The 26,594-nt window shown below is 56.2% G+C and overlaps 2 protein-coding genes across 27 annotated transcripts in view; both read left to right on the top strand.

Moving 5' to 3' along the window:
• Positions 1-4,632: 4,632 nt before the first annotated feature.
• Positions 4,633-25,445, top strand: DGKZ (diacylglycerol kinase zeta). 18 transcript variants are annotated; one of them, XM_023528733.1, is made up of 32 exons: positions 7,802-7,926; positions 12,388-13,136; positions 13,462-13,570; positions 13,895-13,990; positions 14,320-14,397; positions 15,587-15,643; positions 16,046-16,114; positions 16,892-16,963; positions 17,076-17,192; positions 17,293-17,364; positions 17,650-17,745; positions 17,990-18,072; positions 18,175-18,235; positions 18,315-18,428; positions 18,523-18,663; positions 19,246-19,324; positions 19,519-19,574; positions 19,737-19,799; positions 19,906-19,979; positions 20,067-20,178; positions 20,524-20,723; positions 20,912-21,012; positions 21,130-21,209; positions 21,293-21,365; positions 21,510-21,550; positions 22,139-22,278; positions 23,149-23,180; positions 23,430-23,473; positions 23,934-24,054; positions 24,147-24,180; positions 24,321-24,517; positions 24,730-25,445. In XM_023528733.1, the coding sequence occupies exons 2-32, from the start codon at positions 12,406-12,408 to the stop codon at positions 25,032-25,034; spliced, it is 3,648 nt and encodes a 1,215-aa protein (XP_023384501.1). In that variant the 5' UTR covers positions 7,802-7,926; positions 12,388-12,405; the 3' UTR covers positions 25,035-25,445. The 18 variants fall into 18 exon arrangements, 17 of the variants coding, with proteins under 17 accessions (XP_023384505.1, XP_023384501.1, XP_023384506.1 ...); XM_023528737.1 differs by lacking the exons at positions 7,802-7,926; positions 12,388-13,136 and adding an exon at positions 4,633-4,978; XM_023528738.1 differs by lacking the exons at positions 7,802-7,926; positions 12,388-13,136 and adding an exon at positions 8,003-8,502.
• MDK (midkine) overlaps positions 24,621-26,594 on the top strand; it is a 4,221-nt gene continuing 2,247 nt past the window's right edge. Inside the window, exon 1 of one of the 9 annotated variants that reach the window (XM_011356904.1) lies at positions 24,621-24,627. Coding sequence is in view for 1 of the 9 variants with exons in the window: in XM_023528743.1 (XP_023384511.1) it covers positions 26,510-26,511 (2 nt within the window). In the remaining 8 variants the exon portion in view is untranslated. The other 8 variants (XM_023528744.1, XM_011356901.2, XM_011356903.2 and 5 more) reach the window with 8 other exon arrangements.

Below are 26,594 nucleotides of genomic sequence, written 5' to 3' on the forward strand. Positions count from 1 at the left end.
CTCCAGAAGTCACCAGTTGCCACCTAAACAGAGGTGGAGGTGAGTGGGCACACTGGCCCTGAGGCTTGGCCTGTGCTGGATCCTAGGAGAAGCAGAGGTCGGGTCCCTATACCCCAACAAAGGCAAGAGAGAGAGTTTCAAGGTCCAGAAGCTGATGAGAGAACTTGCTTTGCAGTATCCTAGAGCAACACAAGGGGGCGACAGCCACCATTGTGGGAAGGGTAGGGGAAGAGAGATTCTTTCTGCTAGTCCACTTGCACCAAAGACCTACTGTGGGTGGACCCATAGACACCTCCTACTGGTGAGTTACTTGATACTCTGGCTGCCAGGGTGGAGCCAATCAGAATTCAGCAGAAGGCAGGCTGAGCAAGAGCTTCCGCATTACCTGTTCTAACCCCTCCTCCTCCCTGAAGGTTGAGGCCTAGTGAGGTGTCTTTGACTGGGCCAAGGGGTTCCCTAACTCTAGGGTCATGTCAGTTTGAACCACATCACAGAACCCCAAAGCCTTCCCTGCTCTCTGAAAATTCCTCATCTGGAACCTTTCAGCCTGCCCTCTACCTGTCATCCTGAAGGCTGCTGCTGCCACCTGAGCAGTTCCATAAGTCAGCATTGGGGGTGGGGTGGGCGTGGGGATAGAAGAGGGATGTACTATACCTGCATCTACTGTTACACCTGCATGTAGGCTCACCAGCTCCCCTTGTTCTTGGGTGGGATTAGTAGTGTGCACCTCTGGGTGGTGCCAAGCACTCATTTCTTGCTCCCCTGGATTGCTTCCTCTGTGTTTCATGTGTGGGGCCCCTGATATCCTTAGGTATCAGCCCCACATAGAGCCTGCAATTTGATTCCCCACCCCCATGGTTCTCAGCATGGCCTGGCTGGTAGTAGGTCAGTAGTAGGTGGGAGCCTTGGAAGGCAGTTTCAGGTGGGGAAAGGGTAGGCCAGAGCAGTGAGCAAATGCCCACGAGGACCTGTCATTCTGCAGTTGTACCTTTTTGCCTTCTTCCTTGGCTGAGACACCAGAAACAAGGTTAGGTGATGGAGAGGAGTTTCGAGTGAGACCAAGGGCTCTGTGGCCCAGAGAGAGGACAGGGAGGCTGAGACGGGCACTGCTATCTCCCCACCCCGTACTCCCCTGCATCCAGGTGAGTGGTGTGCTCGCTCATCTTTCTTGGGCAGCTAACCGTTGCCAGAAGCTTATCAATCCATCAATTTCAAGTAATCACAACAACCTCGTAGTTGGTTTTATTCCTATTTTACAGATGAGAAACCAAGGCTTGGAGAGATCGGGGCATGGCCCAGGATTGTGCAGCTCTCACTGGAGCCCAAACCCAAGGATCTTTCCACTACACCAGGCTGCCCTGCTTACTAGCACTCTTTTCTTTCATTCCTTTATTTTCCCATCCCTAAGCTGGTGGAGCCTGAAAAGAGGTTTGTGGGCTCCATGAGATTCAGTGAGAGAGATTTTTGTCTCACGTGGGAGTAAGACCCACGAAGTGATCTGCTCCTGGACCACCAGGAAAACTGCCACCAGGATCCTAACTTCAGGAGGAGCAATACTGGGCTGCAGGAGACCCTTGAGTAGGGAGACTGGGTTGTAAGCAGGTTGTCATGTGGCTCCCTGGCTGGATCTGGAATGGAGGGGCAAGTCTGTGACCTTTTATCTTGCTTTCAAAGTGCACCGGACATGTTTAAAGGAGCCCCCAATATCACCCAGGGGTCACTGGGTAGCTTCTGGCCTGGGGAGAGATGCCTTAGGACAGCACAATACATGGGACCTCATTTGTACCCAGCACCTCTTGGTGAGAGGTCTGAAGAGAGAGGGAGGGCCCCAGAGCCCTCCCCCTCCAGTTTCAGAGGCCTCCTCCCCCTTGTCCCTGGCAGAGTGCCAGTTCAGAGCTCCCACAAAGAGGCCTCTCCCCTGCTGGGGCTGAGCCCAATCACAGCACATGCCAAAATAGCTGTCTGGGAGCCTGGGCCTGCGCCTCCCACGCCCCAGCATCTCTCAGGTTAACAGCTTGCCTGTCTCTCCGCCCCCCTTCCCCAGCTTGCTGACATTTCACTGAGGCGGGGGCAGTTGTGAAAGGGGGCAAGCTGGTTCCTGCTCCCCAGCCCACACAGACACCCCACTGACACAACCTGCCACCCACTTGCCCTCCTCTGCAAGACATCCTTTAAAGGGAGACCTTCCTTCTGGCCCTGCAGACATGGGGCTTCTACTATGAGACAGTGTGAGGAACACACTCAGGGTTCCATGCCATCCTCGGAAGGCCCAAGGCAACCTCAGAGAACTGTTGTTCTTCTGGGGGTCTTTTTTAAAAATTACTTAAGAATCTTTTAAAAGCATTAAGTATTTTGCAATTAGAAAAGTATACAGAATAATGTAACACCGCCACTTAGCTTGCTCAGATGTTACCATTATGCCATCTTTGCTTTACGCAGAGCTGGAGGCCCCCATGTTTCCCTCCCCCAAGGAAACCACAATCCTGGTTCTGGTGTTTGAATTCCCATGCCTGTTTTAAAATTTTTCCCTACATAGATATGCATCCATAGCAACATATAGTACTGTTTTGTATGTGTTTCGCTCTTGATTTGAATGGTGTACTGTGCATATCTTGAGTTTAGGTTTTTCTCTATATATTGTTTTGAACATTTAACCATCTTGAAACAGCATTAGTGAACTCTTTTAACTGCCATCTACCATTCCCTTTTGTAATTGCCCAGCAGCTTATTTGCTTAATATCCTGTTGATGGACATTTAGGTCCTTGGCAGTTTTTTTGCCCTTGCAAGCGATCCTTCACGTCTCCTTGTGTTTTCTCTCCATCAGTGCTCGGTTATAGACAGGGTGGTAATATCTTCAGCTTAGGTAGTTGCCAGATTGCACCCCAAACTGGTGGTCCTAATTTTTAGGTCTCTGGAGTTATTTTCTTTCTTCAAAGTTTTGGTAAACTGAGAAATTGGTTATGCGCAAACACTTTTTCAAGCTTGCAACAGTCCCACAAGAGAGACAAGGTAGGTGTTACCCCCATTTATCAGATGAGGAAATTGAGGCTCAGAGTAAGAGACTTGGCTTGAGGTCAGATAGGTCAGGAATCCCCAACCCCCAAGCCGTGGACCTGTAGGTCTGTGGCCTGTTAGAGACGGGCGACACAGCAGGAGGTGAGCAGCAGGCGAGTGAGAGTGAGCTGAGAGCGAGGAAGCGTCATCAGTATTTGCAGCCGCTCCCCAGCGCTAGCATCTCCACCTCAGCTCCACCTCAGACCAGCAGGCATTAGGTTCTCATGGGAGCACCAGTCCCTGGTGCCAAAAAGGTTGGGGACCACTGAAGATGATCAGAGGCAGAATCCCTGTGGACCTTAGAGTTCAAATCCTCAGAAAAGACCACTCAGAAATTTGAGGCACAGTTTCTGCCTCAAAGGCAGGAAAAACCCTTGTGTGGGGTGAATGGGAGCTTTGGGGGCCCGGTGGAGCCTCAGGGGCTGACAGCTGATTGTGAGTTCTTCTAGGAGATGGAGGAGGGAGCAACATCAGCAGAAGTTTCAGAGGGGGATTTAAGTTTTGAATGAAGGGTGAAGAGGAATACTGCTCCTGGCAGATGAGGAGTGGGAGCCCACTACAGACACGGGAGAAGGCAACAAGAGGGACTGGTCCCAAGAGAAGAGGGAGCCAGCAGAGGGTTTGTAACACTCCCAGCAGGGGGTTGGGAGACTCATAGGGAGACATATCCGGCATTCCATCAGGAATCAGTTTCAGTATGTGCCTCTGAGACACAAGAACTCAGCCCAAACCAGCAACTTGTGCACCTGGTGTACCCGCTGCTGGCAGGAAGGCCTTAGGAGCTAGCCAGCTGCTGGGTCACTGTGCTGTCCTGAAGTCTTTTGCTCAGCTTGATCCATGCGGCTGAGTGGAGACCATTTACTTTTCCCTCCATTCACTCTTTAAACTGCTTCCGGCACTTCTAGACCCTGGGGATGCAATTAGGAGCAGGGACGGGCTTAGTGGGGTGGAGGGGGGAGCCTCACAGTCTAGTGGAGGATACAGACTTGTAAACCAGCGCTGATGGCCCAGAATAACAGAGAGCCAGGAGCCAGAGCGTGGGAGCAGCTAACCCTTTGGGAAAGGGGGCTGGGTAGAACTTTACAGCAGAGCTGATGTCTGAGCCAATTCTCGAGAGGAAATAGATGAAGGCAAGTTCACTAAGCAGAAGAGGGGAATGGTGTTCCAGGTAGAGAGACAACCGGGTGCCAAATGTGCAGGCACCAGGAGACCAACAGTGCTTTGTTTGACAGAAGCAGCTAGAGGTTGAGAGTGAGGGGGTGAGAGCTCAGGCCTGGAGCAGGCTCCTGGGTTGGAATCTCAGCTCTGCCACTTACTAGCTGCATGACTGCAGGCAAGTTATTTTATGTCTTTATGCCTCAGTTTCCTCATCCAGAAAGTAGGGATAATAATACTATATTGATGAAATTAAATTAATATTTATAAAACTCTTAGTACAGTGTCTGGCACAGAGACTGTGCCATTTTATTTGTCAAATAAAATACAAAAAGTATGAAAGGGAGATGGGGGAGGATGCTGAGAGGCCGTAGAGAGCCAATCTAGGGTAAGGGGACACTTTAGAATGAATTCTAGTGGCAGTGGGAGGATGACGTGGAGGAGAGGCTCTAAAGGAATGAGTTACTCTTTCCACAAATAATTCTCTAGGGCTTACCAGGAGCCAGACCCTGAGACAGCTACTCAGAACATGAAAGGGAGACTGGGGATGTTTCAGCAAGGAGCTCAGAGCTAGGGTCCTGGCCCAGCCCCCACACATCTGATGCAGCCCCCACTTTCTCACCACCCTCCCCTCGTGACTTCATGTCGCCAGATCCTGCGGTCCAGGTTCAAAAGGAAAGCCATAGAGAACATGGAGTGGCAATGGCAATGGCACCTCAGTTGGGACCTCAGTTGTAACTCTTTGGATCTTTTGGAGAAGAGAGGAAGGTAACTGATAAAACAAAGGCTGTTGCCATCCCCTTGTGCCCAGCAAAGAGAAGTGGTCTGGGCAGTCTGGGCCTTGTGGTCAGCCCTTAGGTGCAGTACCCAAAGTGGAAGAAGCCCTTCTCTTCCCTTATGGCTCTGGCCCCTCCTCCACGGAATTCCCTGTTCCTTCCTCCTGAGCTGGTCGCAGTAAACAGGGACTCAGTGCTAGCACTGAGCTGGGCATGCCCAGATACACTGGACCTGGTCCCTGCCCCACAGGAGCTTGTGGTTCGGTGAGTGAGAGGAATGAAGCGTATGGATTTGAAAGTATCAGGACTTCCAGGGGTCTAGTGGCGGAGGAGCCACGTGGGTGGGGGTGGTGTGAAGCTATCAGTGAGAGGAGTGTATTCTTGGCCGAGGCAGCTATGAGCAGGTGGGATTTTGATATAGGGTGGGGAAGGAGGCCGATATTCCAGGCAGAAGGTAGGCCATGCGCAGGGACACAGCAGTGAGCTCAGGCACAGCCAGATTGGGGGGCAGAGAATAGCTTGGGTTGGTTAGAACCAAGGGTTTGTGTCAAGGCATAGGAGGCCAAGTTAGTGCCACACCGCAGAAGCCACATTTGCCAGACTGGACGATTTGGAATTCATTCTGAATTAGTGGTTCCCAAAGTATGGTCTGGGGGAGGTGAGGCTGGACTCTCAGAGGATTGGTGAGGTCAAAACTATTTTCATAATAGTACTTTCAGAGCTGCCCTGGTTCAGGCCCTTTTCACCGTGTTAACATTTGTACTGATTGTGCCAAAGCAATGGTGAGTGGAACTGCTGGAACCTCAGCACAGATCAAGGCAGCGGCCCCCACACGAGCTGTTAGCCACTGTGCTCCTGACCCCATACTCACAACAGGGGCAAAAATACAATAAAGGTATTAATTTCATTAAGCCCAGACCCTCGAGTGTGTGTCTTTTTAAATATTCTGTGAAGAATTGTGAAACATAGATAAGGCACTTTAAACCATGGTGGATATCTTGAAAAGCACTTTTGTGGGTTACAAGCTATACTAGTCACTCTTTTTAAGGAATACTATTTTAACTTGAAAGAACACCTGGCAGACAAAACTTTCAGCTTGGCTATTTGGTAGACATTTTTTCAAAATGAATGAAATGAGCTTGTCAGATCAAAAATGGTATCAGTGTTTAGTATTGATAATAAAATTTGAACTTGCGAGGGAAAAATCAGAATTTTGGAAACCTTGTATCCACTATCTAGAGGCTGACAACTTCCCAAGACTTAAGGAGTTTTCTAATGAGATTGGTAGTAATGTTAGCAAGTGTGAATTCTTTGATACTGTATAATGAAATGTGTCAACACTTGGAAGATCTGCATAACTCAGTAAACCAATATTTTCCAAAGACCAATACTTGTTGTTACAAGATTCAGAATGCAAGATGGACCAATGAAAAGTTCATTGGTATAGTTTCACATTCCACATAGCCACTAACCTTTAAGAAAGTACCACGTGTCATATTTTGGTATAGTAGCAAAGATTACCTGTAATTGCCTGAACAAGCTAGTAAAATACCCCTTCCTTTTCTAACTACTTGTCAGCGTGAGGCAGAATTTTCTTCATGTACTTCAGAACATATCGCAACAGATTGTCTGGCAAAGGGAGTCATGAAAACCTAGCTGTCTTCTATTGAGGCAGCCATTAAAGAGATTCACAAAACTTAAAACTTGCCACCCTTCTTGCTAATTTTTTTGTTTTAGAAAATATAGTTTATTTTTCATAAAAGTATGTGATTTATATTAACATGTAATGGGCTTATTGTTTTTAAACAAATTAATAAATATTTTAAACATTTCTCAGTTTTAATGTTTAATATGGTAAATATGAGTAGCTATAACCTGCATAAACAAAACCTTCTTGGGATCTTTTTAATTTTTACGGGTGTAAGGGGCTCCTAGGACCAGGAAGTTTGAGAGTTGCCACTCTAGTCCCTAGGGAGCCAGGAGCATAAGGAGGAAGGCATTCTGGGTGTGACATGGGCTGGTCTCTCCTGAATACAAGCCAGGCAGCTCTGACAGGACCCCTCAGCAGGACTGGGAGACACAGAGTCAGGAATCCCAGCTCAGCCACTTTTGAGTTATAGGTAGTCACTTGCCTCCACGACCCTCTGGGTGTCCTGTTGTTCAGCTAGGACTAGAATGCTGCTCTTGAAGGGGAATTATAAGCTTCCTATCTGATAATGCTTGTAAAAAAGTGTAAGTTGTGAAACCCTTGACAGATATTTATTTTTGTGGTTATTTTGTCAAGCCAGTGCTTAGCTATCTCAGATGCTTTCCCAGATCCCAGAAAACCTGTTCAGAGGATGTAAGAAGGTGTTAGGTAGCCAGGAGAGAGGGAAGCTGGCCTGACCTCCACTACTTCTTCCTCCCCAGACTACTACCCCCTCACCCAGACCCCACCCCCGTCCCCGCCACCCCCAGAGCTGAGGCAGGGGCTGTGCTATAAGGGGCGCCAGGTGAAGAGAAGGCTACTGGGCAGTCGCTTACCCAGGCTCTGGGACTTTGGGGAGCTAAAGCCAAGAAGCAAGACTCTTGCGTGTGTGGTGCGTGCGCGCGTGCGTGCATGTGTGTGTGTGTGTGTGTGTGTGTGTGTGTCTGTGGGTGTGTCCGCCCACCGGCTGCCTGCTTACTGCAGGGCCGGGAGCCACTGCTGGGAGAGGAAGTTCAGTCGGTTACCAATTGGGTTATTTTCATAACGGCTGTCTCAGGCTCGGGGGGAGGAGGGCGGCGAGGGGGAGGGGGCAGAGGAGCAGCCACAGCAGCTCGCTCTCCAAACTAGGACTTGCTCAGCCAGAGCCCGGCAGCCTGGAGCTGGAGCCAGAGTCGGGGGCTCGCCTGCCCACGGGGACCCCAGCCCCCACCAGCTCGCCCACCTCCTGCCTACAACCCTGCCTTCCAGATCAGGTCAAAGGGGGCTCCCCCAACCCTTGCCTTCTGCTTTCTTCTGTATCTGTCTGGGTGGGTTTGGGGAGGGGTGGATCCGGGTGGGCCCAGGCACTACTATCCCTAGAAGAGGCTCCTGAAGCTGATGGAAAAAGAAAGGAAAAGGGAAAGTGTAGGTGGGCCGCCTGCCCTCAGCCAGGGCGGACCCTTTGGAGGTCAACATTACTGGCCTAGTCTCCTTTACCACGCAGGCCCACCTGCTCCCCGCTATGCACTTCTGTTTGTTTTGTTTTGTTTTGGCAGGATCCCCTTAGTGAGTAGAGATTTGGAGAAGTTGGGATCCTGCCTTGCTGCTGTCCCCGCTTGGGAGCACAGCAGCCAGAGGTGGCTTCTGAGCAGCAGCCCCTTGGGGAGATAGCTCCAGGCCCTTGCTCTGTGGCTGCTGGGAATGGGGCCCTGCTCACAGCATGGAATTAGCACTCTGGCTAACCCCACAGGGAGTCCTGTTCAAGCACCTCTAGAGGCAGAGGAGTCCCTGGGGGCCAGGCCTGGTACCAGAGACAGAGGACAGTCCTCACAGTATGAGCAGACACCCAGGTACTTCTGGTTGCCAGGTTCTGTTCCTCATGTGGTAGGTGGTGGCCACCCTGGGTACTCCTGCTTCCCTTTCTGGGTTCCCACCCCCACCGTGGGCAGAGACAAACTCCACACGCCTTGTGCCTGCTGTGGGTGTAGGCCCTGCCACACCCCTTCTCTCTGCCAGGTGTCGTATCATCAGGTACTTTATACCATCTTCTCACCAGAACGTCTGTTATACCAACCCTCTGAACTAGGGTGGTATCATCCCCATTTTATAGATGAGGACATTGAGACTCAGAACGTTAATCGATCAGTCCAGGAAAGCAACGGCAGATGCAGGATTTCAAAGCCTTTGGGCTTTTCCACTTGAACTAACAGAGTGCGAGATAGTCTAGGCTGGGAAGTGAAGAGTCCTGACCTTTCTAGCTGGAGCACACATGCTGCTCACCCCCACTGGCAGCTGCCATGGCTCAGCTGCCCGCAGCCACACTCACTGCTCTTTATCAAAGGTGCATGGCCACATACTACCATATGTGTCTCTCCCGTAGTTTCCTTTGTCCTCCCTAGGCCCCCAAAAGCTAGCTGGAGGTTGATGGAGCCCATGAGCCCTTTCCCAGCCTGTCCCCTCTGGGTGTGAGAGGCTTCCCCCAGGCCCTCCACTGAGAGGCTGGAGGGCAGCCAGTTTGCTTTGCTGCTGGTATCAGAACCCTGTGGGGCTTCCTTCAGTGACCTTTACACATACTTCATGGTGTGTTGAAGGTGACGGCATGAGGTGAGAAGAAGCTACTGCTCAGAGCTGTGCTATGGGAAAAGGCTCCAGGTCCAGGCAGGAAAAAGGCTGGGACAGGCCTGAGGCCAGGCTGGGCTTCTGACCAGACCCTGGAGAAGCCTCAGCAGAGATAAAAAAAGTCAGAGGTCAGGCAGTTGCTGACCAGAGGACAGAGGTTTCTATGGAGACCAGAGGAACAGGAAGCATAGCGTCTGGGGGAAGGGGGTATTTGGAACATAGGGACTTAGGTGCCAGGTAGGAGAGCTTGTCATAAAATGTCAAATCAGCCAGGCTAACAGCCTGCTTGGACAAATAAAGAAACTGAGGCCTGTGAACGGACAGCTTGGCACATGGTCACACAACACTGTCCTGGCCTGCCTTGCTCCCATCTCTGAGTGACTGTACCTAGACAGACATGGACCTGGGGCTGCCCGGCAATGTGCGGGCCAGAGCACTGTGGGAGCACCCCTAAGCTGGCCCCTTGTTGTGAGGCAAGACGTATAGACGACCTCATCCTTCTGGCCTCTCTTGTCTGTGGGGCTCAGGGGCAGCAGGCCGGGCCCAGCCCTCACGGCCGCCCACAGAGTGCCTGCAGCACCTCCCCCTCCCCTAACTGTGGCCTTTTGTTTTCTGGGCGACACTAGCATCAGGCGGTATGTCCGGGTGACTAATCTCCTCCAGGCTGGGCAGCTGTCACAGGGCAGCCTGACCAGACGGGCGGAGAAAGCTGACACCGTGGGGGAATGCTGGCAAGCCAGTGCCCTGGCAGCAGTGGGCAGCTGGGCCTTCAGGCTCCTCTTCCTAGGTGCAGAGCAGACCCTAAGTCAAGGAGACCAGCGTTCAGGTCCTGGTTCTGCCACTGACCAACTGTGTGGCCTTGGGCACATTGCTCTACCTCTTCAAGCCTTGGCTCCGTCATCTCTGTAACGGAGCCATTCGTCCTGCTGCCTCACGTGGTTGTGGCGAGGATCCGATGAGATGGTAACTTAAAGTGCTCAGCCCAGGGCCTGGCACTTAGTAGGTGTTCAGTAAATGGGACCATTATGGTTCTTATTATGGTTCCCTTCCCTACCCCGTCCCACTTTAGTCTCAGCCTCGTGGCCCAAGAGGAAAGACCCTACTCCCTACAGCATCTCTGGAGTGCAGGCTTTGCCTTCACATAGAGTTGGGTTCCAGCATTGGCACTAAACTGACTAGCTGTGGACTTCGGGCAAGTTGCTTCTTTGTGCCTCAGTTTCCCATCAGGAACATGGCATGAAACAATACCTATTTAGGGTTACTATGGCTTATTAAATGATATACATGTTTGTAAAGAGCTCAGCCCAGTGCCTGACACTTGGGAGAACTCAGTAAATGTTAGCCAGGATGATATTGATTTTAGGAGGCAGCCAAAGGCTCTCTCCTCTGGTCACCCACAGAGCTTACCTCCTGCCTTCTTCCCTATCACCTGCAGGGACTGGGGCTATAACAGGCAGAGAACAAGAGCCGGGTCTCAAACACTGCTCCCCCAAGAATGGCAGCCTCCACTCCTCACTGATCACAGGAGCTCAGACACCTTGGCTCGCATCTGCCTCCCCTCCAGTATCCCTGCACCCATCCAGGCTCTGGCCTGACGCTGCCTTCTCAGACCCATGGGGCAGTAGAAAATCAAAGCGGGTGGGTAGGTAGGTGGGTGGGAGGAGCAGACGATAGATATGCAGCGAGGCCTGACTCCTCAAGCGCCTCATCTCCCGCTGTTTTTCCAGGGCTCCCACCCACCATGCCTAACCTCTGCCAGACCTTCAGCAGGGAAAAGTATTTCTCCTGTAACCCCAGGCAGATGCCCCACGGCCATGACTTGGACCTCCCTGTGGCTGGCAGAGCCCTGGAGAGCATCTGATGGAGTGACACAGGCACCCCTGGGCACTCCAAGGCATTGCCCCCACCAAGCCTTGCCAGGCTTCCTGCTCTTCCTCCACTGTTAGGGAGAGATGAGGGCACAGGTGATCGCAGTGGCCTGTGAAGAAGAGGTGGCAGGAGCAGGTGAGCTGGCAAAGGAAGCAGAGCACATGTTCAAGACCAATCAAGGGGCGATGGTTTGAGCAGGGATGGTTGCCAAGGGCCCTCCCTCCCTGGAGGTGGCTCAGGGCAGCTCAGTTTGCAGTTGTGAGATTTGGGGCTTCTAGCATTGGCCCCTAGGACAAGGTACAGTTCACAGGCACCCTCAGCGACAGAGCTAGGAGGGTTTTCAGACATCACCCAGTACTTTCACACATGGGATGATGTCTGTACTGTACCTCTTCAGAAGGGTGAGACAGAGCAGTCTAGTTCCAGAAAAGTTCTTACTTTCAGCCCCTCAGAGACACATACAGGCATGCGCTCACACGCAGAATCCGGAAGGCTTTCTCTTGGCTCAAGCCTCTCGTTGCTTCCCATACAGAGCCCCCCTGGGTGAAGACTGGGGTGGCTTCTCTCCCTGTGCGGCTGCCTCTCCAGGTCTCTGAGTGTTTTATTTCCCCAGGGTCCTTTGATCTGTGAGGCAGATGTCAGACCCTCTCCATTTCTAGGTGCCAGTCTCAGACTGACCCCAGGACTGGGGCTAAGAGAGTCAGGGGGTTTTGTCAGGACTGTTTCTTTTCAAAGAACCTTGTTTTATTACCATGGCTTGGTTTGTGCCATGTCCCTGCCTTATGTGGGTGCAAAACAAAGGCCTGATGAGAGGAAAAGCCTTGCCCTTGGCCCCTCAGTCTGTCTAGGCCAACTCCGAGCTAGAACCCAGGACTCCAGACTTCCAGTTTCCTTTTTCTTTTTATCAGCTTCAGGCAAGCAAGTCTAAGTCCTTTAGGCCAGGACTTTGTGGATTATGGTGCCTGGACAGGATAAGCCAGGATGGGTAGCCGGAAGCCCCTCCTACCCATTACTCCTGGGGCAGGCAAGGGGTATAACTGGGGACAACACCAGTGTTTCCAACAGTGGTAAATGTGGGCTCCCCTGATAATTCTCTGGTTCCCTCAAACACCCCATTGACTGAGTCAGAGGCCATAGTTCCCCCACCCCAAGTGTCTCTGCTCAAACGGCAGAGGCTGTGACTGGGCTCCTGGGCACAGGGTGGGCCATGGCCTGGCCAGCTGATGCCCCTGGTCTCTGCCCAACAGCCACCCGCCTGCCCCTACATGGCGACCTTTTTTAGGAGACACTTCCAGCGGAAGGCCCCAGGCCCTGGAGAGGGGCAGCGGCGTCCCAGCGGTGTGGGGCTGCCCACGGGCAAGGCACGGCGCCGCTCCCCAGCTGGGCAGGCCTCTTCCTCGCTAGCCCAGCGGCGCCGCTCCAGTGCACAGGTCCAGGGCTGCCTCCTGGGCTGTGGGATGCGGGCCCGGGGCACCAGCCGCCGCCGATCCAGCACTGCACCCCCCGCCTGCAACCCCCGCTTCACCGTGGATGAGGTGCCCATCCTACCGCCTGCCAGTGTGGGGGCACAGCTTCTGGGTGCACCCCTGCCGTTGGCCAAGCTTGTAGGCATGAGTGAAGAGGAGGAGGAGGAGGAAAAGGAAGGGGTCCAGGAGGAGGATGTGAAAGTTGCAGCGTTGAGTTCCACTCAGCAAGGCACCAAGAGACCAGGGTCACCCCCGTACCGGGGCATCCGGCCCCTTCTGCCCGTGCCGCGTTGTCTGCGCCGAGCCTCCTCCCACCTACTCCCTGCCGATGTGGTGTACGACCGCGCCCTCTGGGGCCTGCATGGTTGCTATCGGCGCCTCAGCCAGCACCCTGGCCTTGGGAGCCGAAGAGCCTCAGGCACCACAGCTGGCCCTGCGATGCCCGCCCGTGTGCGCCCCCTCTCCCGCAGGCGCCAGGTAGCCCTGCGGCGCAAGTCGGCCGGACCCCAGACGTGGAGCGCCCTGCTCGCGTAGGTATAGCTGCGGCTGGCAGGGCGAGCAATACAGCCTCCAAGCCGGCTGGCATGGAGCAAGGGCCTCAAGGCTGTCTGGCCTGAGGGCACCCCACTTCAGAACAGTGCACCCCAAAAGCTGTGAGGAGGGATGAGTGTCTTGCAGGAATCCTCTCAGAGTCTCAGGCTGCTGTAGAGGGTCATCTACCCTCCCTATTGCTGTCCCTATCTTGGCCTTGGGTTGAGGTCTGAGGTCACAGTGAGAGCAGAGGTCCCAGGTGAGAGGGGAAGGAAGCTGAGTCACCAAGCGCTCAGCTGGCCTCAGCTGTCTCCTCTTCTGTAGGAAAGCCATCACCAAGTCAGGCCTCCAGCACCTGGCACCCCCTGCTCCTGCTCCCGGGGCCCTGTGCAGCGAGCCAGAGCGGCAGATCCGGAGCACTGTGGACTGGAGCGTGAGTGGCTGGTGCTGGGAGGGGCAGAAGGGTACCAGCCCTTGCTGGGCTCTGGGCCACAGGAGCAGATGGGGGTGGAGGTGCTGTGGGCGGCTGCGAGAGGAACCCATGGGCCTATGGGGTCAGGGCAATCCTCCTGGGGGGTGGCCATGTTTGAGCCATGCCTTCAGTAGTAGGGACAGTGAGGAAACAGGATGGAGCAAAGTAGATCAGGGTGGCTAGAGCAAGTTTGTTTTGGGGGAAAGAGGGTTGGTGGGCCAGGGCAGGGCTGATTAATGAGCCAGATGGCAGGTGTGCGCTAAGCATGCTCATCCCACGGTCTAGGAGTCGGCGACGTATGGGGAGCACATCTGGTTTGAGACCAACGTGTCAGGGGACTTCTGCTATGTTGGGGAGCAGTACTGTGTAGCTAAGATGCTGGTGAGTAAGCTGTGTGTGGCATGCTGCCCCCTGGTGGTGGAGCCAGGTCTAGAAGCCTGTAGGCTGACCCCTGCTGGCTGGATGGCTTGCAGCCCCTCCAGGGGAAAGAAGGAGCAAGACTCTCACCTGAGCACCCCCTGCTGTGGGCTGCCTGAGGATGGTGAGAGAAATGGGAGCTGTGTCCTGATGCCAGGAGCCAGTACTGGGGGTTCCTGGTACACACAGAGGGCAGCTGTGCTGGTGCAGATGGGAGAATTTCTCTGCCTGCCCTGGAGCAGCATCCAGGAATGGAGTTACCTGGTGCCTCAGGGGCCCTCTCTTTCCTGCAGCAGAAATCAGTGTCCAGGAGAAAGTGTGCAGCCTGCAAGATCGTGGTGCACACTCCCTGCATTGAACAGCTGGAGAAGGTGAGTGTGTTTGCTCAGCCTTTCTTGCCCCTCCCCTTCGGGTGCTGAAGCCTCTCAGAGCACACACGCGTGTCTGTCCATACATACTCGTATTACACCAGCATCGCCTGCCAGGAACACCCCAGTGAGTGTGGTGGTGAAGAGCCAAGGACCCTGAACCCGAAATGCTTGCATTCGAATCTTGGCTGCCCCCTTTATTAGCTGCTATATCCCTGTTGCCCAAAACAAGCCTGGCACAGAGTGGGGCATATTGACTGTTACTCGACAGGAAGAATTAATGAATGATGGCTATGATGCCATTTTATCAGTATCCAATCTAACACTTAGAAGGGGCCATTGCCTTGCTGAAGCTTCATAACTCAGCTGTGGCTGGCTCAGTCCTGTGTCAAAGCTAGTCTCTGTCCCTTACACACTGCTACTATACAGACCTTTTCCCAAAGCCAAATGTCCACAGTGTGTCTGCAGCTGGGGGCATGTCTGGGCCCCGTGTTTCTAGAGGGAGGTGGCAAGAACACTGAGCAGAAAGATCCAAGCAGAGGGCAGGAGGGCTCCTCAGGCAGTAGAAACACAGACCAGCATGCAGGAAAGCCTGGAGGACTGTGAATGGTATGAACAAGGCTGCTGTGGCTGTATCCCCCAACTCCTGACTCATAAGATGAGGCTTCCCTATAACTTTGCTAAGGCTGAAGTGGGGACAGTTAGGAAAATAGAAACAAATGCAGCCCCAGGTGTTACTGACCCATCACCACCCCGTAAAGTGAAAATCAAACCAGGGTTCCACAAATTAGCTGAAAGTCTCCAGGAACTGGTCAGCACAAGTCTGCAGGCAAGGACCAGGGTGCCTTCATGTGCCTAGGTTGGGAGTGCTGGAGTTCATGGAAAAAAACATAGGAGGAGGAAACCATGGCGACATTCTAGTGGGGGAGATGGACAGTAAACTCCCAGTCTCTCTCCCACTCCAAGATACTGGGTAGAGAAAGGAAAGGTTCTTTCTGGCTAGTGGAGAGGAGGCAGGATGCAGAAGGCCTCTGAGAAAAGGTATCTCACATTCTGAAGGCTCACAGGATGATTTGGGGCTATCCCTAGCTTGCAAGGATGACTCTGAGTGACCCTTTCCTGCAGGGGGTGGCCATATGCCTGACCCCAAAGGAGGTTCTGACGTTTTGGTGGTCACTGCAATCTTTCACAGATAAATTTCCGCTGTAAGCCATCCTTCCGTGAATCAGGCTCCAGGAATGTTCGTGAGGTAAGTGCCCAAGATAGCTTAGGGGCAAGGAGACCCCAAGTTTCCTGAGTGGACTTCTCTACAGTGTCTCCCAGGGAGACAGCTTCTAGGCTGCTCTGGGGCCCAAGGAGGTGGAAGGGATGAGGCCCTGAGACCATTTCAAAGGCGAAGGCCTGGCTGGCCCTGCCTGCAGATTGGGGTGGGGTGGTGGGGCACCACAAGCCTCCCTGTGCCTCCTCTGAGCCTTAGCCCTGCTCCAGGCCACAAAGAAGTCTTTGGCTCCTTCACTTAATGCACAGGACTGCGGAGAGCTTCTTGCAGCCCCTCCCCTCATCACTGTTATAGTGAGGGGAGCAGGCCATGCTCAGGGCTTGTTCCCTCCACCCCTCACTCACTCCAATGATACTTCTCATCCTCCACCAGCCAACATTTGTGCGGCACCACTGGGTACACAGGCGACGCCAGGATGGCAAGTGTCGGCACTGCGGGAAGGTGAGAGGCCCTGCCCAAGGAGTTGCCTGGCCTGCTGCCCACTAGACCCAGGCCCTGTGGCCCCTGAGCCCCATACTGTGTGTCCAGTGTGGCTTGAGGCCATGAGTGAGCCCTCTGAGAATCATGTAGACTTACTTAGTCATTAGCTCAGCAGATGTGTTGTTGAGTACCCGGTGGGTTCCTGCCCTCTTGGAGGAGGGCGTAGCTCAAAGACAGACTACAAACGGGCTTCGAGCCCCGAAGCTGCAGTGGTTTTGTTCACTTATTTGTTGTTTGCTTCTTGTCTGTGTCCCGCCATAAGCATAGGCTCTGAAAGGGACTCTTGTCCCCCTTTCGTCCATTGACTCTCAGTGCTCAGCACAGTGTCTGGCACATAGTGGGCCCTCAATAAATGTTTGTAGACCAGGCAAGGGAATGACCATGATAGGTACTATAAAGAAGTGTAAAGTACTTTGAGAGAGAGCCCACCAGGGGGCCCAGCAGGGTCTGGGGTCAGGAAGGAGGGGATATGTGGCAAGCAAGAGTTAGCTGTGGACCCTCTCCAGCAGGTCACGTGTGCACATGCAACACTTTGCAGTTAACTTTAGAGTCTCATGAGCCCCTGGCTAAGCCTCCCTGCTCTAGGGGTTATAGTTGTTGGTTTGTTGTTGTTTGTTTTTTAATTTTTTAAAAATGCACTCAATTTGCCTTGGTGGAGAGAGGTTGGCAACAGAAGAGGGGCTGGGTCTGCTGCTCTGGGCCCAGCCTCTGGTGCCCCAACTGCCCTGTCCACCCTAGGGCTTCCAGCAGAAGTTTACCTTCCACAGCAAGGAGATCGTGGCCATCAGCTGCTCCTGGTGCAAGCAAGCAGTGAGTGGTGCTCACCCCACCCCCACAAGCCATCCCCCATGCTGCGCGCTGGGTTGGGGTCCCTGGGCACAGCTCGACCCAGCTTAGCCACAACCTACCCCCCCTCCCCCAGTACCACAGCAAGGTGTCCTGCTTCATGCTGCAGCAAATAGAGGAGCCGTGCTCCCTGGGGGTCCATGCTGCCGTGGTCATCCCGCCTACCTGGATCCTCCGCGCCCGCAGGCCCCAGGTGAGTCCTGCCTGCATCCTTGACATCCCCACACAATTGGGGTCTGCCAGCCACCCCCAGCCCACCCACCTTGTCACCAACACCCCTGCCTCCCTTGCAGAACACCCTGAAAGCAAGCAAGAAGAAAAAGAGAGCATCCTTCAAGAGGAAATCCAGCAAGAAAGGGCCCGAGGTTAGACCTGAGGCCTGGCAGGCAGCTGGAGGGGCAGGAGAGAGGGGCCTGTTCCTTAGAAGAACCCCTGGGCTGATGCTGCCTGCTCAGCCTTTGGTGGGTCGGTTTGGGCTCTAGGGCCCTGAGAAGTGTGGGAGGTCAGATCTGAATTGCTGCCCTATGGCCAGGCCCCCTAAAAGGTCTGACCCAGGGGTGGTACATGAGGGGCACCCAGGGCACCACTGAGTGTGGGGGTAGGGTCCTCCGGGACAGGAAGGAGTCTTATGGGCTCTCTCTGTCTCCAAGGAGGGCCGCTGGAGACCCTTCATCATCAGGCCCACCCCATCCCCCCTCATGAAGCCCCTGCTGGTGTTTGTGAACCCCAAGAGTGGGGGCAACCAGGTACACACAGCCTCCCCACTCCACAGAGGGCCTGCGGGGATGTGTGGGGTCAAGCTCCCTCCACCCCTCCTCGCCACACAGCTGTTCCCATTGATTCTGAGAAAAATCCAGTCCTGTCTCCACCCCTCGCCCCTTATTGGGCCTGGTTCCCACAGCCACAGCCTTCTACCTGTGCCTCTCCCCACCTCAGCCCACCACGCCTGACTGGCTCTTCCCTATCCCTCTTGGCTCCTGTCCCTCACAGGGCGCTAAAATCATCCAGTCCTTCCTCTGGTATCTCAATCCCCGGCAAGTCTTTGACCTGAGCCAGGGCGGGCCCAAGGAGGCGTAAGTACTGGCCAGGGCTCTGTGGGGACAGTGGTAGGGACTTGCCTGGCGCTTGGGGTTCATCCCATATGCCCTGACTCCACTCCTGTCTTCTGACCCCAGGCTGGAGATGTACCGCAAAGTGCACAACCTGCGGATCCTGGCGTGCGGAGGCGATGGCACCGTGAGTTCTCCCGCCTCCCCCGGGCCCGGGCCTGGGCCGCGCTGGCCTGACCTGGCCTCTTCTGCTCTGCCCCCTCCAGGTCGGCTGGATCCTGTCCACCCTGGACCAGCTGCGCCTCAAACCACCACCGCCTGTTGCTATCCTGCCCCTGGGTACTGGCAATGACTTGGCCCGCACCCTCAACTGGGGCGGGGTAAGAGCCCACTGGAGGTGGGGCCGCTGGGGTCAGCTGTATGGTTGGGGAGGCCTGTCTTTGGGAGGGGCTCAGTTCCTACTTTCTTCTGCAGGGCTACACGGATGAGCCCGTGTCCAAGATCCTCTCCCACGTGGAGGAAGGGAACGTGGTGCAGCTGGACCGCTGGGACCTCCGCGCGGAGCCCAGCCCAGAGGCAGGGCCTGAGGAGCGTGATGAGGGGGCCACTGACCGGGTGTGTCAGCTGGGACAGGGGCAGTGGGTGTCGGGGGGGCCTCTTCATACCTGATTGCCTGGGATTCCCAGGAGACCTGGGCTAGGCCCCACTTTCCCACTTGCTGGTTCTGGGACCTTGGGTGAGTGTCTTCATTTCTCCAAACTCTGGCTTCTTCATCTATACGATAGGACTGTGGTACTCACCTCACAATATAGTTGTTATTGAGCCACTTGGCAGATTCTTACTGAGTACATGTCACCTGCAGCCACTGTTCTAAGCAGTGAACAAGACAAAGTCCCCGCTTACACAGCTCCTACAGAATATGACTCATCAGGGAAGAAGTGTCATAGGGGAGAGAAAGCTGGGGAAGAGACTGCCAGCAGGGTGTGGGCTGCTCTCGTGTCCAGGGCATCTAGGGGACCTGAGAGGGCAAGGCCTGAGTGGGGCAGGCGGGCTTGGGAAGAGCTTTCTGGTGGATCTTTTTAACTGTGGGAAAGGCCGCTGCAAACACGCAGGCTGAGCCAGCGTGGTGCCCCTAGGCCGGGAGTAGGGTGGTGTCTGAGTCACAGTCCTCATGCTGGACCTTTGACCTTTTTCCAGCTACCTCTGGATGTCTTCAACAACTACTTCAGCCTGGGCTTTGATGCCCATGTCACACTGGAGTTTCACGAGTCTCGAGGTTGGCAAGCTCTTGCTGAGGCAGCCTAGGGAGGCTGGGGAGGGAAGGACACAGGAGTGTCCCCTAGAGGGTCAGGCTTTACCCTCCCACCCCTGGTAAAAGGCCTTCATCCCCAGCCCTCCTACCCACCCCAGCCTGGGAAGCCACAGCAGGCCCAGAATGACTGACTGTCCCCATTTCTTGTTGCCACCCAGAGGCCAACCCAGAGAAATTCAACAGCCGCTTTCGGAACAAGATGTTCTATGCTGGGGTGAGTCTGGAGTCTGCCAGCAACACCCCTCTTCCCACGCCCACCTATTCTGCCGCCTGTGCCCCCTGCTCACCTGTGTCTGCCAGACCACAGGACCCATCAGGCAGTGGCGAGGGAAGGTCCCTGTCACCAGATGGTGACATCTGCCTCTGTCTCCTACAGACAGCCTTCTCCGACTTCCTGATGGGCAGCTCCAAGGATCTAGCCAAGCACATCCGAGTGGTGGTGAGCAGGCCACGCTGGCAGGCGGAGTGGGCAGGTCCAGATGGGAGGGAGGCCGCTTTGGTACCATACAGGTACTCCCAACACTCTCCCTCATACCTGCCTCCAGTGTGACGGAACCGACCTGACCCCCAAGATTCAGGACCTGAAACCCCAGTGCATTGTTTTCCTGAACATCCCCAGGTGAGGAGGGGAGGGCTTTGTGCGGGCCCAGCTGCCTCCATCCTACACGACTGTCCTCTGAAGCCTGCCGTGCTGCCTTCCCTTCAGGTACTGCGCGGGCACTATGCCTTGGGGCCATCCAGGGGATCACCACGACTTCGAGCCCCAGAGGCACGATGACGGCTACCTCGAAGTCATTGGCTTCACCATGACGTCCCTGGTGAGTGGGCCAGCATGGGGCCTGCCCGGATCCCCGGCTCTACTTTGTACCTGGCCCTGAGATACAGCCCAGAAGCATGGCTTCGGGATGGAAGGGGGGTCACCAAACCTCTTCTCTGGTGGGGGGTCACTGTCGCCTCCTCTCTCTGCGTCTGGGAGGATGCTTCCATCAACCTCTGGGGAAACACCCTCATTGTCTCTGTTTGGATCTTGCCCTCCTCTTCTCTTCTTGTTTGGGTTTCACCCTCCTTCTGCTTTCTGTTCGGATCCCTATTTCTTTAGCTAGAGCCTCCCTGGGCCCCACCACCCCAACCCGGCCCCTGACCTGAGCTTTCTGTGCCCAAAGGCAGCGCTGCAGGTGGGTGGGCATGGCGAGCGGCTGACGCAGTGCCGTGAGGTGGTGCTCACCACGTCCAAGGCCATCCCAGTGCAGGTGGACGGCGAGCCCTGCAAGCTCGCTGCCTCCCGCATTCACATCGCCCTGCGCAACCAGGCCACCATGGTGCAGAAGGCCAAGCGGCGCAGCACTGCCCCCCTGCACAGCGAGTATGTTCCCCCACACTCTCCTTGTGCCCTGGGCCCAAGGCCAGACTCTGCCCCTCTCTGACCCTTGGTTTTCCCACCTGGAAAGGGAGCTAACAGTCCCTCTGCCCCAGGGCAGTGGGGAGGGGACACTTGCTTTGGTGCCTGGGCAGGGTCCTTGCTGAGTTCCCTCCTGTCGCCCCTGCCCTTAGCCAGCAGCCAGTGCCTGAGCAGCTTCGGATCCAGGTGAGCAGGGTCAGCATGCACGACTATGAGGCCCTGCATTACGACAAAGAGCAGCTCAAGGAGGCTTGTGAGTGGCACACAGGGCTGGATTTATGGGGGGGGCGGTCACTGAGGAGCCACTGAGTCCCCTGAGGACCAGGCAGTGAGATACAGCCAGCTGCTGACAGTCTGCTCTGTCCTCCAGCTGTGCCACTAGGCACTGTGGTGGTCCCAGGAGACAGTGATCTAGAGCTCTGCCGCGCCCACATTGAGAGGCTCCAGCAGGTGAGGGGCGGGGGCCTGCCCTATGCTGTTCCCTCCTTCTCCAGGTTCTGTTCTCACTCAGCCCTGGCCTTTGCTTCTCTCAGCAGGACCCTGAAGGTGCTGGAGCCAAGTCCCCGACGTGCCAGAAACTGTCCCCCAAGTGGTGCTTTCTGGACGGTGAGTGGCCCTAAAGGGCCAGCTCCTGGCATTCCTAGGCCATGTGCTGCCCCCTCCCTTGGGGGTGTTGGGTTGGGGCAGCAGAATACCTGGGCCTAGACAGGGCATCCTGCGTCCTCAGCCAACTCATGATCTCCCCCGCAGCCACCACTGCCAGCCGCTTCTACAGGATCGACCGGGCCCAGGTGAGCACTCACAGTCCCGCTCCATCCACAGCTGGCTCCAGGGCACCCCGCGTCACCTCTCTCGTTAGCCTGGCCCTCCACAGACAGGCTCACCCCATCCGCATTCTCCGTAGTGCACTAATATTGCCCTAGGTAGGGCATGGCCCTGCCCACCAGGCTGGAGTGCCCAGGGATGGTGCCAACAGGGAAAAGGAGCCGGCGTGCCCAGAAAAGGATTGCTAGGTGGGTGGGAGGGCCTTGAAGTGCAGGTGCCACCCAAGGAGACATGGAAGAAAAGGCACTTCTGGCGGGGGGCCAGGTTGCATGGGTAAAGGCTTAGCAGCAAGGAAGGGCCGGCAAGCTGGTGGGCCCAGGACATAGAGGTCAGGGTCTGGGCTTGGATGGCGGGAAGGGAGAGCGGTGATTGGGGAGGTGAGTGGAAGAGGGACCAGCAGGGCCACTCGCCTGGCTGCCTCTTGTTAGTGTTCGTACCCATAGCGGAGGCTTCGCCAGGTGTGCTGGCCTTGTGGCCCTTCATTCCACCATCGGCTACCCCGGAAGGCTATGACCCTGAGCCCTGACCCTCAGCCCTGGCCTCCCTATCCACAGGAACACCTCAACTATGTGACTGAGATCGCACAGGACGAGATTTATATCCTGGACCCAGAGCTGTTGGGGGCATCAGCCCGGCCTGACCTCCCAACTCCCACTTCCCCTCTCCCCTCCTCCCCCTGCTCACCTACGCCCCGGTGAGTCCCGAGGCTCCTCCATTCCCCTGGCTATAAGTTCCCCCTATAAGCCTGCAGCTCCTGAAGTCCTGCCTTCAGTCCTAGCCGCTTCCCTGAGCGCCAGCCACACACATCCCGCTAGCTGCCTACATGGTCCCTGCTGGACCCTCCTTGGCTCACTCATTGGCAGCAACCTGGCCAAGGATCTGGGCTTCCTCCCATCCCAAAACTGACCCTTCAGCAAGTCCTGTCAGCTCTCCCCCAACATCTGATCACATCACCCACCGAAGCCACCATGCCCCTGGCTCCCCTCTCTCATACTCCCCAGCCTAGAACCGTCTCTTCCAGCACCCTCCCTACAGTGATGTACCCTCCCTGTGTACCAGGTCATTTCATCATATGCAGCTTGAGCCTGCCCATGCCCCCTCCATCGCCACCCACAGTCCAGCCCCACTCGCCTCAGTTGAGGCCTCAAGTTTGCCTGCCTCTGGACGTGTCCTTGCTGCCTTGGACACTTCCCCGTTCTCCCCAGAGCTGCCCGCTCCATTCACACCTCAGCTTGGGGATTTTCTTCCTCAGAGAAGTCTTCCCAGGAACCTCATCTGAAATTGCTATTCAGTTACACTACCCCCCCTTGTATTCTTCATAGCACTTCCTGCTCTCAAAATGCCTTATTTATTTGTCCCTGGCTAGAATGTAAGCTCCCTGAGAGCCAGTTCTCCGTCGTCCGTATTTAATGCTGTATCGCCAGTACCTAGAGCAGCACTTGATATATAGGAGGCACTCAATAAACTGTTGAAAGAATGAAGGGTGCCACGTTTGGGGTAGGGGAGGGTGACAAGTTGGGCTTGTGCTGAAGCGGTGCCATATCTCATCCTGCTCTGTTTGTAGATCACTGCCAGGGGATGCTGCTGCCCCTAAAGGTGAGGCCCCTCCCTGCAGGGCCCCTCCTTTCTCCCTGGTCATAGGAGTGGGGTTGATGGGGCAGGTGGGCCCATAAACAACCTTACACAGTCAACTGTTGAGATCCATGTGGTCACATTCACCTTGAACCCAGCCCTCAGCACACATGCCCCAACAGGCCCCCTTCTCTGTACATCAAGTATATGGTCACGCACCAACATGAGCCCAGGCCTCCAGCCCTGGTGTATAACAGGCAGGTGTTCCTGCAGGTGAAGAGCTGGTTGAGGCTGCCAAGAGGAACGACTTCTGTAAGGTACTAGTGCCCAGGATCCAGCTTCCTCCCCTTAGCAGCCCCCTCAGGCAGTGGAGAGTGGGGCCTCTGGGTAGGCCTAGAGCTGATCTGTGCACAGTTGTCTTGCCCGCCGTGGGGTCTCCATGGTGATTGTCCCCTTCTGCCTTGCCCCTGTCCCTATCCCGCCCACGGTGTCCCTTCATAGGAGCTTCCTAGCTCTGTTGGCCTGTCCTTGGTGCTTAGAAGGAGTGAGTCTTAGAGGAACAGAGGCTCCAAGGCCTGTGCTTCTGAGGAGTCCATGCGCACCTGGGGTGAGAGAGGCCCATTGTCTCTCCCCTGACCCTCCAGAAAGACCCCCAGTGGCTCCTAGGGAGTGATGTGTTTGAGCACACTAGTGTCAGGCCTGTGAGTTTGGCATTTTTGTGACTGGAAAGAGGGTGGCCCAGAGGAGCACCATCCCTGCTCTGCCTCCTACCCTCAGCTTCAGGAGCTGCACCGAGCTGGGGGTGACCTCATGCATCGTGACGATCGAAGTCGCACACTCCTGCACCACGCGGTCAGCACCGGCAGCAAGGAAGTGGTCCGCTACCTGCTGGACCACGGTAAGCTGTGCTTCTGGGCCCCTGGGCCAGGCCGAGGTGGGAGGAAGAGAGGCTGCCAGGCCTCTATGACCTCCCTCTCTCCTCTCCTCCAGCCCCCGCAGAGATCCTTGATGCTGTAGAGGAAAAGTGAGTATCAGGGCAGTGCAGGACCCTGGTTACCCTGGAAACCATCCTGTCTTCATCTAGCCTCCCATTTGGTCCGGTGGGAGCCCATAAACCCTTCCTGGCCACATCTGTCATCCTCTGGGCCACCCTCCTTGCCCCAGGGCCCCAAACTTCCTGCCCTTTCTTATGGCCCTCGGGAGACAGACGGGAGGGCCCAGAGGACTGGATGGGGTCCACAGCCAGCTCCTGTGCCCCCAGCGGGGAGACCTGTCTACACCAGGCCGCGGCCCTGGGCCAGCGCACCATCTGCCACTACATCGTGGAGGCTGGGGCCTCGCTCATGAAGACAGACCAGCAGGTGAGAAGATTAGCAGGCCAGGCAGGGAGTCGAGAAGGGAGCCTTGGGGGAGGGCCACTTCTGGGGGTTTGAAGCCTTCCTCTACCTTGAGAAACCTGAGCCAGCAAGGAGTAGGGTTGCCCTGGCCAACCAGGCCTTCCCTCCCCCACAGGCAGCCAGAGGGAAGACCCCCTACCCTCTCCTAAGCTTGATGCAGCTCCTCCCTCCTCCAGGGCGACACTCCCCGGCAACGGGCAGAGAAGGCTCAGGACACGGAGCTGGCCGCCTACCTGGAGAACCGGCAGCACTACCAGATGATCCAGCGGGAAGACCAGGAGACGGCTGTGTAGCTGAGGCCAACGCAGAGGAGGGACAGGACTGGCCAGAGCATGACCCGCCTCCTCACCCACCTCACTGCCACATTCCAGTGAGACAGCCACGGGGGGACCCATGTCCCGGGGAAGGAGCCCCGTGCTGCCCCCTGAAGAGCCGCCCAGACCTAGGGCTGGACTCTGAGGAGCTGCAGCATCTCACCTGAGCCCCAGCCCAACCTGGAGGCTCACAGAGGAGCAAGAAGCTGGACCTGACTGGGCAGGCCTTGAGTGGCTGGGCCAGGCAGAGTGCCCTCCCTGGAGTTTAGGGGCCAGAGGGGAAGGGCAGAGGGGCTTGAAGCCCTGTCAGGGAGCCTTCCTAAACCACCTGGTCCTTTAGGGCCCCTGCTGAGGCTCCTGGGAGCTCACCCCCTTCTCCTGCCCTGATCCCACCTGCCCCAGGAATTCCTCCTGGAAACCTGCCGCACTTGCCTGCCCCCTGCCCTGCTTGGCACCTACCCCTCTGACCCTCCCCAGTCATTTCATTGCAGACTGTGTGGCCTGGGGGTTAGGGTGGGGTTCTCAAGGTGACATGTTTACAGCTGGGTGTGACTCAGTAAAAGTGGATTTTTTTCCTTTCTGCTTTCCTTTTCTTATGGGGGAGGTCTTCCCAGAAGCAGCCGGGGCTGCTGGGTTATCCTTAGGGTGGAGGGGCCTGGACACTTTGGACCCATACCCTTTTACTGGAGGTCCTGTTTCTTGTTAGGGGGTGGGGTCCCAGGGCCTGCCCGAGGCCTGACCTCTGTCAAGCTGCCTAGTTCGTCTGGGCCGAAGGAGGAGCTAAGTTCCTCTGGCTTCCCGCTTCCCGCAGGGACGATAACAATGGAAATGAAAGAGGTGGGGCGGGGGCGAGGCCTAGATTCTTTGGCCCATTCGCCCTGTGGCCTTTGTCAAGCCCTCTCCCTCAGGCCTGTTACTTTCGCTTTTTAGGGGGGATTGGGTGACGTGATCCCCAAGCTCCCAGGGTCAGAAGGGGTGGGCAGCCGCCGCTGGGGCCGGTATGGAACTTCTCAGACGGCTCTTGTCAGCTCCAAGTCTCAGCAAATCCAGGCCTGCGGGTTCCTCCAACTCCCCCACCTCCGCCCCCGCAAATCTGCGCTCCGGGATAGGCGCAGCGCCTTGGCCCCCCTCCCCACGCCCGCCCGACCCGTAGGCTTTCTCCTGGGGTTCCGGTCCCAGACTTCCCAGCACTGAACAGAGCACCTCCCTGCAACCGGTGAAGCGGTCCGAGGAGGGGCTGGTGTGCCCCTCAGCAGCTAGAGGGGCGCTGGGGGCCGAGCAGGCCCTGGGAGGCGGAGCGGGGCCTCGACGGAGTTAAACAGGGCATCGGGGACTCGGGGAATGGAGCCGCACGCAGGCCGGGATGCGGGCCCCGCGCCGGGCCCAGTGACACAACGGGGCTCCATGCTCCCTCCTGGGCTCCATCGAAGGCTGTGCTGCCGGGGAGGCTGGAGTCCTTCGAGAATCGGGGACGGCCCCTCGGAGGGGGCGGAAAGCTGGGCCTAGGGCTGGGGACGGTGCGGTGGGGGGAATACCAGAGCAAGACGGAAGCCTGGGACAGGGACCCCCGCTGGCTCGGAAGATGGGGGGCCAGGAGAGCCCGGCGTCTGAAGGTGGAAGGCACCGGCGGAGGGAAGAGAGGATGTGGGGACAGGCGGCGAGAAGCCGGGGTGGAGGCGGGGACGCTGGGGTCGGGGGGCGGCGCAGGTTTGAGGGGAGGGGGCGGG

This window comes from Pteropus vampyrus, unplaced genomic scaffold, assembly GCF_000151845.1.
Source record: "Pteropus vampyrus isolate Shadow unplaced genomic scaffold, Pvam_2.0 Scaffold31, whole genome shotgun sequence".
In the NCBI taxonomy this organism is placed as follows: domain Eukaryota; kingdom Metazoa; phylum Chordata; class Mammalia; order Chiroptera; family Pteropodidae; genus Pteropus; species Pteropus vampyrus.